This window comes from Macrosteles quadrilineatus, unplaced genomic scaffold (assembly GCF_028750875.1).
Source record: "Macrosteles quadrilineatus isolate MER2022 unplaced genomic scaffold, UCM_ALF_1.0 Scaffold_4__1_contigs__length_99947679, whole genome shotgun sequence".
NCBI lineage: Eukaryota > Metazoa > Arthropoda > Insecta > Hemiptera > Cicadellidae > Macrosteles > Macrosteles quadrilineatus.
In genome coordinates, this window is record NW_026542597.1 from 25,127,469 (window position 1) to 25,144,067 (window position 16,599).

The 16,599-nt window shown below is 43.0% G+C and overlaps 1 protein-coding gene across 1 annotated transcript in view; it reads right to left on the reverse strand.

Moving 5' to 3' along the window:
- Positions 1-381: 381 nt before the first annotated feature.
- LOC128992717 (neurogenic locus Notch protein) overlaps positions 382-16,599 on the reverse strand; it is a 138,057-nt gene continuing 121,839 nt past the window's right edge. The window contains exons 13-28 of the mRNA XM_054416438.1: positions 16,181-16,413; positions 12,828-13,122; positions 12,345-12,634; positions 11,552-11,857; positions 10,458-10,720; positions 9,611-9,812; positions 8,739-9,219; positions 8,088-8,283; positions 7,247-7,438; positions 6,183-6,430; positions 5,244-5,487; positions 4,395-4,591; positions 3,369-3,492; positions 2,767-3,012; positions 2,238-2,457; positions 382-1,773 (exon numbers count right to left, since the gene is read on the reverse strand). Of these exons, the coding sequence (XP_054272413.1) occupies positions 1,055-1,773; positions 2,238-2,457; positions 2,767-3,012; positions 3,369-3,492; positions 4,395-4,591; positions 5,244-5,487; positions 6,183-6,430; positions 7,247-7,438; positions 8,088-8,283; positions 8,739-9,219; positions 9,611-9,812; positions 10,458-10,720; positions 11,552-11,857; positions 12,345-12,634; positions 12,828-13,122; positions 16,181-16,413 (4,456 nt within the window). The 3' untranslated portion in view covers positions 382-1,054. The remainder of the gene's footprint in view (positions 1,774-2,237; positions 2,458-2,766; positions 3,013-3,368; positions 3,493-4,394; positions 4,592-5,243; positions 5,488-6,182; positions 6,431-7,246; positions 7,439-8,087; positions 8,284-8,738; positions 9,220-9,610; positions 9,813-10,457; positions 10,721-11,551; positions 11,858-12,344; positions 12,635-12,827; positions 13,123-16,180; positions 16,414-16,599) is intronic.

Here is a 16,599-nt window from a genome sequence, read left to right on the forward strand (position 1 = left end):
ACCTACTACAAAATGAACTGCCAATCCAACTGCTAGTGGTTGGATGCCACCTCCATCTTATATGAACCACGTCTACTACTAACAATGAAAAGGCAATTCTTTACAATATAGATCGTATTGAAATGGACCATTGTATATTTAATACTCTGAAAGAAAGTAAATTAGTATTGAAAATATTGTTGTATAAGGTGTACATATAACCCTAAAAGAAAAAAAAAATTTTATTAAAATTGTCACCAAAATTTGTGAAAAACCTCATGAGTCAACTTATAAGGAACTAAAAAACATCACATTAATTTTTCAAACAGATGGATTGATCAGTTCATTTAGAACAACACATATATAAAACAAAGAAAGGTGTTCCTAAAAATTAACTACAGCTGTACAAAAGTATTTTATTTACAAAAGGAATTACCACGAGGAAAGACACCACGGAGCTGGCACTTCTTACCACAGTAGTTGATTCTTTTCAAAGGCACGAAGAGAGCATACTCATTTTGAGCAAGTGATAGTCCAATCTTGTTAAAACTTACATTACAATTATAAATACAACACAGGAGATCAAACCTCAAGTTACGCTAAAATATATTCACTACACCCATAAAACGGTGTTTTGAATAAAAATATTGAAAACTACAAAACTGTGAATATCACAGTCGCGTCTGGCCAGGAAATAGTCACAGACTATCACGTTAACTTAACTACTGATAAAATGATTGGAAAATCAATACAACGATTGCCATCGGTAGAGATTATCCCTGAACCTTTACTCATGTATGTCTTGTGAACACTCTCGTAATAACTTCAAACTCATCCTTACTTACGTTACTTGGACTGTGAATATAAACGATTCACAATAAATAAATAGCTTGAAAACGGATGTGGATTAAATGCTTAAAGGCTCCCGATAAAATTGCACCTTAAAACAAACACAGAATTGTATCCACCTTTTTAAAACAGTCCTTTGATTCGTCTAGAAAATTATGAACAAATTATCGTAAATAAATACACTAGTCTTGTATGAAAACACTTTGTACAAACGTTAAAAAAGGCATTAAATATATATAGGCTCTGGTTGTTTGTTGTTATTTGGACTAGAGATGCCTTCAGACCAGTCCGAGTTGGAGTGAGGGGAGGAGCTCGACCAATAGCATGGTGAGGAGGACTCTGGGGAGGGGGTGGGGAAACTCTCGGGAGTCTGTAAGCTCTCGGAGGGAGGGGTGAGGTAGTGGTAGTACTGCTGTTGTTGCGCAGGAGGGTAACCCATGTAGGAAAGGTCGGAGGGGAAGTCGAACTGCATGGCCTGCGCGTGCTTCTGCGTGGCTGCGCGCATGGCGGCCATGTGTGTGGGAGAGAGAGGCATGGAGGGGCGACTCTTGACAGGGGAGGGGGAGGACACACTGTGTGGTGGAGAGTCTTGATACCCGGACACTGCTTGGTACGAGTATGGGTCCAACCCCAGATTGTGCAGACTCTGCAGAGACACTGCGTTCTTGATACAATCCTCATACGCAGGAGGCTGCGGCAGACCTGCGTTGCTGTAGAGTGAAACGGTCGCTTCTAGACTCATCGCTCCGTCCTCCAGAGTTGAAGGCTTCTTGCTTTTCTTGACACTCGGCTTTCTGCGGATCACTTGACCAGTGAGATCCATGTCCGGACTGTTAGGACTTCCGTTGCCGGACTTCGGCCTCTTCTTGGACTTGCTCGGAGGCTTGCCTGAAGCTCCTCCAATGACGGTGGGTTGGCTTATCAAGTGATGATGATTTGGAGACCCTGTACAGGTAAAAGCAACCATATTTAGTCATGAATAATAGACATTAGCTGTTTAGGGATATCTGATTGAGTACTCAGGCACATGAGTTGCTACACTCTACACCATACCCAAAAGTTATAATACTTCAGTAATATTAGAAACAAACTCTCTCCAAACTTAAATATTGTATGTCAATAACTAAAAATATTATTATTTTTTGTATAATAGTATACAGTTGTGTGTTTCTTGTGCCAGAGTGTCTCTCCCATTTAGGTAAGCTTGTTATCCTCACAAAAATTCTGAAAACCTATCTCCTTATGCTCTATGATCAATTTTTTATTAAAATCAAAGATTAAATTAACATTCTTTTCACATTGACATGTTTCCTAATTTCCCACCAAATATCAAATTCCAAAATATCTGACCAAAATACCAAAAAACACGAATCCAGATCGAATACATGAAAGTGAGATATTCAACCTACCTATGAGAGGTCCGTTTGAGATGACAGACACCATCTGAGGTGATCGAGGCACATGCTCGTCTAGCAGCCTCACAATATCGTGATGCAAACGCTCACCAGCCACATCACGAGGCAGTCTGTCCATGTGATCTGTGATCTCTCTGTTGGCAAAGTTGTCCAGCAGAGCCTTACAAGCTTCATAACCTCCCTCTCTTGCTGCCAGGAACAGTGGTGTTTCGTCCTATAAAAGATGAAAAAATCAGATAACCAATTTTAAACTAAGGAAGCTTGAACAATGGTCATATGGATGAACCATAAGGCCACACCAGGAGCTATAAATAAATTACACTATGGTAGTTAGTGCTTTAGCCATGGCATTATACCATGATGACGTTTTTAATTAATTAACCTACTCAGTTTATTTGGTGTTAACTAGGCCCATCAATCGCTAACAAAAAATATTCAAACAAATTAATATTAAACGTGTCAACAGTTGGTAAGTCTACATATTACACACTTGTGCTATGTGAACACTGACTGCGTTACCCACCTTGTCATCCTGTGCGTCTCTGTTTGCTCCGTGAGCCAGCAGCACATTGACAGCGTCTACATTGTTGACGGCAGCAGCCCAGTGCAATGCAGTCTTGCCACTGTTGTCTGCTGCGTTGATGTCAGCGTCTGCATTGATCAGGTCCTCTACCATTCCCTCGATGGCCAGTCTGGCAGCCAGTATCAGTGGGGTTGTACCATCGTGCATTCGAGCGTTCAAATTTGTTGCTCTGTTCCTTAATAGTATCTAGAAAAGATAGATAGTAATGTGAATTACATTATGAAATTTGAATTGTTAGGGTTATATGATAAGTTTCAAAACCATGTTGGTATGAGTATGCATCTAAGATATAGCATTGACTTTTAGATACCATGGTTTTTAATAACATTTGTTACTAGGGGGTGAGCTGGACTATTGGTGGAGTTGATGGCTTCAATTCCTAAGGTCTCAGGTTCAAATCCCACCAAACACCAATGACTTCAGGTTAGTGATAATTCCATGAGCTTTTAGACCTACCCTGACCTAATGGGATAAGTTCAGGGCTTAAGTCTAGGGTCCTAGGCAAGAAGGAAGGACATTAAAGAGTAGCATATATTACGCACCTGGAAGACTCCCATGGCGTCAGCTGCTACAGCCGCATGTAGAGGTGTTCTTCCTGTGTTGTCCTGAGAGTTAGCTTCTGCTCCGGCATCTAGCAGTCTCTTGGCTGCATCAGCCCTTGCGTACCTGCACATACATGGTCAAATGTCAACAAACATATACAAAAATTTTATTTATTTATTTGGATGATTGCTTGTATTTAATAATCCAGAAATATTAGACCCTTATACTGGGGTGTTCCCCAGAACTGGTGTTTCTTGGTTTCTCTTAATTATGTGTTATGTCTGTAGCATTTGAATTGAAGTTTTATTCATTTTCCTTTTCTAACCACTAAAAAAATTTATTGGAACGAAATAAACATTTTAAGAAAGCATTTATAGTTCCTGAGAGAGGAACCAAGGTGAACCAAAGTTGAAAAGTAGTGTAAGGTAACTTAAAAAAAAAAAAAAATTTCTAAGCACTCTGTAGATCAAAAGGGGTTGTAAACTGAACATGTTCTTTCTATAAACATGGATATGATAAGATCACCAGATTAGCAGCACTAACAAAGAATGTTAATGGTTATATTTAAACAAAGTAATATTGTCAATGAATAACACTTTTTGAGACAATCTAAATCTAATATATTTCAAAACTTCAATTGATTAACGAATGTTGTAACTTTTACCAACTTAGATTTTGATATGCATTTACCACAAAAGCCATCAAATCCCTCCCCAAAGACCAATGGAACAGCTCCAAACAATAATAATCACTGTATTTTCCAAGAGGCAGAAGACCAGCTGGAAAGCCCAGGGCCCCTTTAGTAAAAGGGAACAGTGTGTTTGCACCTAGGGCCGCAAGAGGTTTTAGGTTTGTTGGGGGTACAATGAGGAAGAGAAAATTTCCCTCCCAAGGTAGGGGAGGGATATTTACTCTTTCAACATGATTGATGAGGCCGAATACCAACTGGGATATGTGTAGATACTTCAGTGAGTAAAAAAGTAAGGATTACGAAGAGCTAAAGACATGATCAACAGTGCCGTTACCTGGCTGCCAAATGCAGTGAGGTTTCTCCAGTTTTGTCCGTTGTTGCGTTAAGTTCAGCTCCCTGAGCTACCAAGTCTGCGATCACAGCTGCTGTACTGTCATCTTCTTCTTCCTCTCCGGTGTCCAGCCCTCCTCCCTTCACTGCGGCCACCATTAGTGGAGTCATTCCACAGGGGAGTCGCACATCTACCCCTTCCTGTACACGCAACATTCACCATGTAAAACACCCAAACTGTTTTAAGGTTTCATATTTTTCAACAAACAAAATGTAATTAGTAAACAAGACCAGTGTTCCTAAATCGGTCTATAAGTTTTATAAATGGTATTTAAACTTAACATATAACTAGTACAAGTTTTTATAAAAGTTTATTCAAAGTATTTATGATTTAAATTGTTTAAAATGTTAACATCAACAACAATGAACACAATAGTTCAGTGGGAGCTAAGGCAGGAAACCAGTTTTCTGTTTTATAAACTGGGGACCTGCACTATGTTATTTTTGCTGTTAATACTGACTAATATTAGAAGTCAGGAAAACCTTGCAGGCAGACTTAAATCATAACAATGCTTTCCTGTCTTCAGTGTCTTCTAATACATGCACACATCAGTGGTCAATGGTCAAGCATTTGAGATAAAAAAAAAAATTAAATACAAATAATTCCTTGTTTATCTCCCTAGCAGATAAAAAAACAACAAAAAAAACAGAATTATTGAGTGGTGAAAATGACGTTTTCAACTGATAAGAAACGCCATCTAGGCCTGTAGCTACCAAATAATACTTTTCACACTTTTCTTTCATACTGAAGCTACTAACACATCCTAGTGGAGATATTTCCTAACCAACTTACCATGCTGGGAGGTGTGAGTATCGGAGGAGGAGCCCGAGGCTGTCCCCACATGTCCTCATAGTCAGTGATGGCCGTGTGATCGCTAGCGTAGCCGTTGTCTCTCGCTCGCTTGCTCGGTGGTAGCTCACTGTCGTCGTCTGACCAGTGTGCACCGGGGACATCGACACAAGCGATCTGCTGCTTGCTCAAGTTACGCATCTCTTGTCCATCCGGCCCACGGCGTCTGGACCTGCGCCGCTGTCCACTGAAACCACAGAACATCAACTGTAATGGATTGTTGATTGTTATACCCACAATTGATACAGAATTAGGTGCACTTCTACGCAGTTGAATAAAACAATGAGATTATTATTGCAGAAGATTGTCGATTTTGAATAGTCATAGCAAAAGAATAGGCCTACTTTTCTTTGAAAGATAAGGATAATTTTTTGCGGTTTGGATGAATCAAAACATGTGTAAAAGAGGAGTAGCCATCTCGAAAGAATGACACAATTAGGGTCTTATTTAAGAGACTGTTACTGTAAGAAACTCATGGTTTTTTTCTTGACTGATACCATATCTGACCATAGTTAGTGAGTCGGTGGCTCAGTCGGTAGCGTCGCGGACTTCGGGCCCAAGGCAGCGATGTCGTGGGTTCGGATCCTGGTCACTACCGATAAAATTTTATCAGTACAGTTCACCTTTGTACTGTACCGGCTCACTCCTTGCCTTGCTGTTAACGATCCACGCACGGGCGCTTAGTCTATGTGGACGGGCAAATGCAAGGTTAAAAGAGGCCGCCAACCTCTTTAAAAAAAAAAAAAAAAAAAAAAAAAATATATATTGGCTTAAGTTTACTTTTTATCAAAGATTTAAAACAATACAATGAAAAAAAATACAAATTAAACCATATCTTCTGTAAGACTTATAAGCCCATGTACATATTTAGTCTCAACTGACCTGTTATTCCGCAAGAAGCCCTCCGGGAACCAAGTGATGCCATTAGCTCTCTTCTTCTGCGCCTGTACAAGCACGCCCAGCAGCAGACCAACCAGCACAGTGAGGATGACCCCTGTCAGGATGTACTTGCTGCGGTTGGGACTGTCGGGCTCAATGATATCCCTGTCAGACACTCCGTGTACTTGGTAGATGGGGAACGAGGTGGAGAGAGCGTGAGTCGCCGCTGTGGCTGCTAGGAAGTCTGCCGCCTGAAGACATGATTTGGTTAAGTATGAACCATAGAGCATAACAGTCTATGGTTTTAGGACTATAGTGAGGGCAGCAGGCTAAACAGAATGGGACAATTTTTCTCTGGTAAAGGAAATAAAAACTTTAAACTCTACGCAAATATTAGCATATTTTACTGTCATTGACAGCATTTTCAACAACCAAGAAAGATCTTATTTGAAGAAAGCGATGTCTTGAAATCCAATGATGGCCAGAAAACTAGATTGAAAATGAGGTTGTATGTGTAGTTTTGGGTATAGGGTAGTTTTGTGTCTCATGTGCATGAGTGTAATCTTTTCCAGCCAGGTAAACTTGCAATCCTCACAAAAGAAAGGATGGAAATGAATTCAGTGTTGTAGTAGAAATTCCACAATTCTATTTCCTCTCAACTTTTATTAAGGCACTTTACCCCGGGTTTATCCCCACACTGAACCACCAACAAAGTTCTTGTTCTTACATTGGATTTTGTACCGCCACACCACTGATGAAATCCATCAGTGGTAAGATCCTTTAAAATCTTTACAACAAAAGAAGAAAATAACATTGTTTATACTATATAGGCTATAGGCTTAGTAATGTTTATTCCTTAAGTTGTTCACCATGCTACAAAACTAATTTTTAAAAGGAGTGTAAATTGAATAGTTCATTATTAGAAGAGAAACTACCAACCCTTATTTTGAGGGTAAAGATAATGGTTTGTGTATTTTAACTGTGAGATAAACTACACAATGCCAAAGATAATTAAAAGGAAAATAAACTCTATGAAAAAAAATTAAACAATCGAAAGGGTTACTTACCTCAGTGGCCGAAACAAAGCACTCAGGGATACCAAGGCCCTGATTTAGAGCGCAGCGACGGTTGTCAATCTCCAGGTAGATGATGACTCCTCGGGAGCCTGCGTCTCCATTAGACATCTTCCAAGGATAAACTCTCTCACGTCCTGACTCGTCCAGCTGGATACGCACTGTGGCTCTCAACTGCTGACCCAACTGTACAACAAATAAATTTAGTCTACCATAGTCATCTGTAAGGGCATCGTAACATGTCCTCCCTGAACTCGTACAGTGAACTGTGTGTTGTGATCAGTGTTCTGATTAGTGCTGCAATCCAGTGGACGACTTTGAAATTAAATTACGTTGGGGATGCTTCTGAGTTAACCGTTAGAGTTAAACCAATTAAATGAAGGAAGGAAGAATGTAGAATAGAGTGGACCATCTTGTGCAGCTTTTAGACCAACCTAGCCAGTATTATTGAAAGCTGGACAAAATTTATGCTTCAAATTATATCAGATACGGCTTGCTCTGGGTACATTCAAGCCTTCACATTAAATCTCAGAACTGAGTATAAATAAAAAATTAGGGGTGTGGGGGGAATTTTAGAGATTTGCTACGGCAGCAAATATGATGATGTTTACTTATTTCACAGTAAAACAAACAACACAAGTGACACCTCTAACTTCACTTATCTTCAACATAAACTTTATACGGATTGGAATTTAAAGTATTTTATTTAAAACAATTTATAAACAGTTTGGGGTCAACTAAAACATCTAGATCAAGGATATTTGGGAAGAACTATAAGACACTCTGCAAGAGAATTTTATATTTTCAAGACCTACAAAACAGATGTACAACTGACCTCTCGCAGGAAGGTGACTTTCTTGTTGAGGAAGCTCTGCATGTCCATAAGCAGCACCATGGCCATGGCTCCCTCGGCCAGCTCAGACGCCCCTTGGTCACAGTCCAGACCATCCCAGTTACACTCTGCGTTGTTGCAGCCGTAGTCACAGTAACCGTTAGCGTAGTGCTTCAGGCAGTAGGCGTCGTAGATAGGGCTATTATAGAACAAACATTTTAAATTAAAGCTCGTGGTTTGGATAAAAACTAAAACTTTTTTTGTGCCACTATACTTAAGATTTTTGTTCATCATTATTTGAAAACTCAATAACAAATGACATCACGGTCCATCCATGCAAATTGGAATTGAACCAATGATCTAAAGATTTTGAGATAAGCACTATAACTACTCAACTCAGTGTTAATTATTCTAATTGGGTTTATTTTGTATCAGGCCACATAATTTTAAATCATGTAACACAAGGAGGTACTAATTTGGTTTTTGAGAATTATAGGCATGAATTTCACAAATAGGAATATTACAGTGCAAAACATCACATCTTTTATGTAACACTAATTATTATTAAAAACATAAAAAAGTGTGTGATAAGTTTATTTTGAAAATAATAATTATTAAAGTCATAGGCATATAGACCTAGTCTTATACACTCACTTGCAAGGCTGTAATGTCTTCTCACAATCATGTCCGTCAAACAGACACTGAGGGTTGTTGCACACCTCGTCACACCGTCCGTTCATGAAGACCTCCCAGCAGTTGATGGGAGCTGTGCAGTTGCGCCACGGGTTGATACCGAGAGAGCAGTCGTTGCCGTCAAACTGACAAGCGAAGGTGTTGCACTCCTCGTCGCACCGACCGTTGCCGGACTTGGCTCGACAGTTGTTCAGACGGCACTTCTCCAGTTCCTTCTCCATCTCTCTCTCCTGGATGGATATCAGTGGTGGAGGCTGGACGTTGTTGCGACCGATGCCACCGCGGAAGTTAGGGTCGTAGGTGTCGCAGTTCTTGCCGGCCCACTTAGGAGGACAGTAGCATGCGTAGTCACCCACTCTGTCCTGACATGCAGCACCGTGAGCGCAAGGCTTGCTGGCACACTCGTTGAGGGCATCCAGCTCACAGTGAGTCCCAGCAGTACCTGAGAACATTGTACGGATATTGTGAGATATATTTCATTAATTATTGCTAACAAATAAGTTTATAATGAAAAATTGTTTTATTCAGAGATGTTGACTTAGTTTTTGGAGGAAAAAGCACTTTGATTAGAAACATTAAGTCTGGGTAAGCGCATTAAGGAAGAAGGGATGACTACAACTGTATGTAGCTGAAATTAAAGAGTGGCATGTTCTGGGATCTTTTATTGAGTACCGATTTCCCTCAAGTCAAAAATTTTTAAAAGTAAGCTTGCTGGATTTTATCCCTTTTTTATAAAAAAATTTAATAAGGTTTATTATAAAAAATTCTATTCTGGTTAACGGTCTTTTTCTAAAAAAAATTAAATACTTATGAATCGTTATGGCTTAACTCACCAGGTGGACATTCACAGAAGTAGCCTCCTCCGTCCAGGGACTGACACGAGCCTCCGTTCTGACAAGGGTCCGAGTCACAGTCGTAGCCGAAGAACTCACAGTTGCGACCTGAGTAGCCCTCAGGACAAGAGCACGAGTGACCGGCCTCTAGTGGGTTACATACTCCTCCGTTCTGGCATGGACTACTCTCACAGAAGTCCACCTGCACAATTAATATGATTGTGTAAAACAGAAGCTTTGGTGTTATTACTCCAGTTGAACATACTAAAAGTTCAGATTCAAATGAGCAACAGAATGAATGAAATCATAAAATAGTTTTAAAACATTTAATTGGAACATTTAAACAAGTTTAAAGTTAGTTAAAACTCATGGACAGAGATAATTTTGTTAAGAGATGTTAAGAGATGTTTTGTTAAGCTGAGCAAAAGATTATCCATATATATAGCACAACAAAAGATTATGACAGCATTAGTGTTAATCATTAGTTAAAAAAAAGTTTAAAATTATTGTTGACACCATTTGTTATAAATTAAGTGTTGTAAATGTTGATGCAAATTCCGGTATAAGAGTGGCTATACACAATATTGCTATTAAAAAGCGAGATGAAAATATTTTATTTTAAGAACATAATAAAGAAAATGTTTACCACAAAATATCGATCGATTATCTGTTATATTTTTGGAAACAGTCCATATCCTGATTTTGTTTGTATCCACCATCAACCCTATTTAACACACAATAACCTAGTGATAATTCAAAGATTGAACTGAACCCCTCAGGAGAAAACCAGCAACTTCTTTTAAGACAAGCACCCATATTTTACCCAACCATTAACCATTGAGCCTACCTTGACTTCGCAGTGACGCCCCATGTAGCCGGGCCGACAGTTGCAGTGGTAGTTGTTGATGAGTTGTACACAGTCCAGAGTGCCAGGGCCAGCACAAGGGTTGCTGAGGCACTCGTTGATGTCTCCCTCACACCGAGGTCCTACAAACCCTGCTGGACAGTGGCACTCGAAGCCTCCCACGCGATCCATACACGTGCCGTTGTTGTGGCATGCGCCCGGCACACAGTCGTCTACGTTAATCTCACAGATGATGCCAAGAGTACCTGCACACGAAAAGTGTAAAAATGGTGCTCACTGGTGGTAGACAATAATAATTTTACAGGATGTTTTTAATACTTAACTAACAGTGCAGAATATGTGTTACCGGCAGCGTAGCAAAATGTGTTTTACACAAAATGACAAAAAAGTGCTTATCTCATTCTAAAATTCCACATCAATTAGAGATTTTTATAATGCAATCATACAATCCTTAAAAGCTTTTTCCAAGATATTACATAATTATTTAAAAAAAGAAAACTTAAAGATTTAGTGAATTTTTTTCAATTTTTCTCTCAAAATCATCAATCCTAGACAACACGATTCAATAAAAACTTTAGTTTATTTTATATATGTTTCTGATATGAAAACACACCAATCACACTTTCATAATTTATTGTCAAAATAAGTGTAAATGATAGTTGAATTGGTGACATTTTACGCACATAAATAACAAAAGCAATTTAAATTAGGCTATACTGCTCATGTTGATGGAGACAATGAAATGAAATGTTTATTTGTCACACAGAATTTACATAATTGTGATACATCACCAGTAAACATATGACACGTCAGTTTTTCACAACAAAATACATTATATTATATATTTAATTTCATTGTAGTTAGTAATATATTAAAAAATTTAAAAAACAAAAAGAGTGACGTTAGTTACAAAAAAATTCATTAACTGAATAAGGACAAAGTAGTTCCAAATGTTCCCTAAGTAGTTTTTGTTTTGTTTTTTTATCATCCATCTTTTCTGTCGATTTGGTTTGGTTAGGGAGGTGGTTAAATAGCTTCCTACCCATATACAATGTTGTAAAAGTTATAACACTGACCCGGTGGACAAGAGCAGCTGAAGTTGCTGACCAGGTCATGACAAGTGCCTCCGTTCTGACAAGGGTTGGGCTGACAGTCGTCCACGTTGAGTTCACAGTTCTGTCCCTGGAAGCCCTTGTCACAGTGGCAGGTGTACGAGCCGACCAGATCCACACAGGTCGCTCCGTGTTGACAAGGCTGACTGTCACATTCGTTGATCTCCACACTACAGTAGCTGCCTGTGTAGCCGTCCATGCAGTGACAGCGGTGGCTGTTGCCGATATCCTCACACGTGCCGTTGTTGCAGAGCACTTCTCGGGAAACACCTGACAGAGAAACAGATGTTGTTGAAGAAACGGTTCAAAATTAACATCAACAAATGCTCTAGAGCCTGTGTATAAATTGGTTGGACTTACAAGTTTACTTAAACGGGCAAAAGCTGATCCTGGTAATTAAAACATAAGAACCAAAGTTAAAAAATAATTCTTTATATTTTTCAAGTCACCAACCAGGTGACCGTGCCTCGACAAATATATAATGACAACCTTAAGATGCCATCCTAATATCACTGGGATATTTAGTTTGCTATTGGTGATTTTAAAGAATTAACGAGATAAATAATTTTCTTAGGTAATAAATAATAGGTCTAGAATCGATTCTCAAGATCAAAACAATAAACTTCAGATTTGAAGGCATTCACTTCAAACTACTCGCCTAACCAGACAATGTTCCAGTCAAAATTAAAGTGACATCAAGATAAATACGGATGGAACACACATTAAATTCACTTCTCACAAAGATCATGAAGATTACCTTTTCTGATAGAAGCATCATTACAAGAGACCATCTCCACGTCGCACACTTTGCCAGTCCAGCCGGCCGCACACAGACACTGGTAGGAGTTGTCCTTCTGGCGACATTGAGCTCCGTTCTCACAAGGATCTGTGGCGCACCAGTCCACGTAGCTCTCACAATGTTTGCCTGTGTATCCGTACGGACAGTGACAACTGTAGTACTTGATGTGGTCCATACATGTGGCACCGTTGGCACAAGGCGCACTGTCACACTCGTTGATACGCGACTGACAGTTGGTGCCGGTGTATCTGTGAATGGAAGGTAGCAAATCTATCATTACCAAGATCAGGATGAAATAATTCAAATACTTCTTATCCGTGGTTAAAACTAGTGGTGAAAATTGCAAATGCATAATTATATAGTTCCTTTGTCACTTTGTATAAAACACATGATTCAAACACACAAAATATTGAGTTTCAAGAACTATCCACAAATACATACCCTGGCTGGCAGATGCAGGTGTAGCTGTTGATTCCGTCGACACAAGAGCCACCGTTCATACAGCTGGAGTCAGTACAGTCCTCGTCGTTGGTCTGACAGTTAATCCCTGAGAAGCCCAGTGGACATGTGCAAGTGTACGAGTCCACGTATTGAGTACAGGTAGCTCCGTTGCGGCAAGGCCCTGACTGACACTCGTCTATGTCCACCTCGCAATGTTTGCCGGTGAAGCCGTCCACACAGAGACAACTGTAGTCTCCCACTGCGTCTAGGCAGGTACCTCCGTTCTGACAGGGGACTGTGGAACACATCAGTGGGTAAGTAATAGGGATGGACGGGTCCCGAAATTTCGGGAATTTTTCGGGAAAAAAATATTCCCGATTATCGGGATGGGATTACATTTGATTCGGGAATTTTTCGGGACGGGATTTAGTCCGATCGCCGGCGATTTTGCCGCTTCGCGAGTGCCGATGACGCCGCTATTGCGAGCGATAGGTCCGCGAACGAAGGAGACGAAGTCGTTTCGACGATTGCGCCATGACCGCGGAGTCATAACGACGATTGCGCCGTGACCGCGGAGTCATAACGACGATCGTGCCGTGACCACGGAGTCATACCGACGATCGCGCCGTGACCGGGGAGTCATACCGACGATTGCGCCGTGACCGCGGAGTCATAACGACGATCGTGCCGTGACCACGGAGTCATACCGACGATCGCGCCGTGACCGGGGAGTCATACCGACGATCGCGCCGTGACCGCGAGTCATACCGACGATCACCCCGTGACCGCGGAGTCATACCGACGATCGCGCCGTGACCGTGAGTCATACCGACGATCGCGCCGTGACCGCGAGTCATACCGACGATCACGCATTGACCGCGGAGTCATACCGACGATCGCGCCGTGACCGCGAGTCATACCGACGATCACCCCGTGACCGCTGAGTCATACCGACGATCACGCAGTGACCGCGGAGTCATACCGACGATCGCGCCGTGACCGGGGAGTCATAACGACGATCGCGCCGTGAACGCGAGTCATACCGAAGATCACCCCGTGACCGCGGAGTCATACCGACGATCGCGCCGTGACCGTGAGTCATACCGACGATCACCCCGTGACCGCGGAGTCATACCGACGATCACGCAGTGACCGCGAAGTCATACCGACGATCACGCAGTGATCGCAGGGTCATACCGACGATCGCGCCGTGAACGCGAGTCATACCGAAGATCACCCCGTGACCGCGGAGTCATACCGACGATCACCCCGTGACCGCGGAGTCATACCGACGATCACGCAGTGACCGCGAAGTCATACCGACGATCACGCAGTGATCGCAGGGTCATAACGACGATCGCGCCGTGAACGCGAGTCATACCGAAGATCACCCCGTGACCGCGGAGTCATACCGACGATCGCGCCGTGACCGTGAGTCATACCGACGATCACCCCGTGACCGCGGAGTCATACCGACGATCACGCAGTGACCGCGAAGTCATACCGACGATCACGCAGTGATCGCAGGGTCATACCGACGATCGCGCCGTGACCGGAGAGTCATACCGACGATCGCGCCGTGAACGCGAGTCATACCGAAGATCACCCCGTGATCGCGGAGTCATACCAACGATCGAGCCGTGACCGTGAGTCATACCGACGATCACCCCGTGACCGTGAGTCATACCGACGATCACCCCGTGACCGCGGAGTCATACCGACGATCACGCAGTGACCGCTAAGTCATACCGACGATCACGCAGTGATCGCAGGGTCATACCGACGATCGCGCCGTGACCGGGGAGTCATACCGACGATCGCGCCGTGAACGCGAGTCATACCGAAGATCACCCCGTGACCGCGGAGTCATACCAACGATCGAGCCGTGACCGCGAGTCATACCGACGATCACCCCGTGACCGCGGAGTCATACCGACGATCACGCAGTGACCGCGAAGTCATACCGACGATCACGCAGTGATCGCAGGGTCATACCGACGATCGCGCCGTGACCGGAGAGTCATACCGACGATCGCGCCGTGAACGCGAGTCATACCGAAGATCACCCCGTGATCGCGGAGTCATACCAACGATCGAGCCGTGACCGTGAGTCATACCGACGATCACCCCGTGACCGTGAGTCATACCGACGATCACCCCGTGACCGCGGAGTCATACCGACGATCACGCAGTGACCGCTAAGTCATACCGACGATCACGCAGTGATCGCAGGGTCATACCGTCGATCGCGCCGTGACCGGGGAGTCATACCGACGATCGCGCCGTGAACGCGAGTCATACCGAAGATCACCCCGTGACCGCGGAGTCATACCAACGATCGAGCCGTGACCGTGAGTCATACCGACGATCACCCCGTGACCGCGGAGTCATACCGACGATCGCGCCGTGACCGTGAGTCATACCGACGATCGCGCCGTGACCGGGGAGTCATACCGACGATCGCGCCGTGACCGCGAGTCATACCGACGATCACCCCGTGACCGCTGAGTCATACCGACGATCACGCAGTGACCGCGGAGTCATACCGACGATCACGCAGTGACCGCGGAGTCATACCGACGATCACGCAGTGACCGCGGAGTCATACCGACGATCGCGCCGTGACCGGGGAGTCATACCGACGATCACCCCGTGACCGCGGAGGCATACTGACAATCACGCCGTGATCGCGGAGTCATACCGACGAAAGGCGCCGTGACCGCGAGTCATACCGACGATCACCCTGTGACCGCAGAGTCATACCGACGATCACCCCGTGACCGCGGAGTCATACCAACGATCACGACTTGACCGCGGAGTCATACCGACGATCACCCCGTTACCGCCGTCATTTTGACGATCGCACCGTGACCGCGAGTCACAAGTTTCTATAGGTACCTGAAAAATTGTTACCAATTTTTTGGTTTTTATAGATCAGTGCCACAAACGGTAAAGATTGATTTTGTATCCTTTTTTTGGTAACTGCAATACTCAAGACTTTCTTTTTATGCACAGAAAAAAATCCCGTCCCGTCTCGTCCCGAAAATCGGGAAGGAAATAAAAATCCCGTCCCGTCCCGTCCCGAAGTAAAAATTCAATCCCGTCCATCCCTAGTAAGTAACCAGGAAAAAAATTAGTTTGAATTATTACACAGTGACTAATCTCACTTGATTTGATTTTACACAAATCCTTGTATTTTCTTTTACTTTAATGTGGGCAAATGTCCTAGTGTTAGTCAAATATTCACACTGAAAGCATTAATGTAGCCAACTGTAGGATAAAACAACACCTGTAGGTAAAGACCATAATTAGCTACTCATACAGTAAACTCTTAATATGTTTGGAGCACTCACATGAAGCGCAGTCGTCAGTGTTGATGAGACAGTCTCTTCCCTCATATCCTCTAGCACAGGCACACTGGTACGAGCCGTTGGTGTTCTGACAGGTGGCTCCGTTGCGACAAGGTGAAGACACCTGACACTCGTCCACGTCCTCATGGCACAGGCGGCCTGTGTAGCCCAGACTGCAGGCGCATGAGAAGTCTAGGAAGTTGGAAGAGGGTGAGCAGCGAGCGTTGTGTTGACACCTGCGGTGGAACACAGTTAAGTAAGGTATATGGTAACAAGATTGTTTCTATCCTATAATAGTCCCTTCAAATAACATTAACTCCCCATCACTATCACTAAGTTTTCACGCTTTTGGGTCTTACTTTATAGATTGTGGGTCTGGTATTAGAAGTTTGTGTTTGCCTACCCCTTAACAGTTTTTTTCT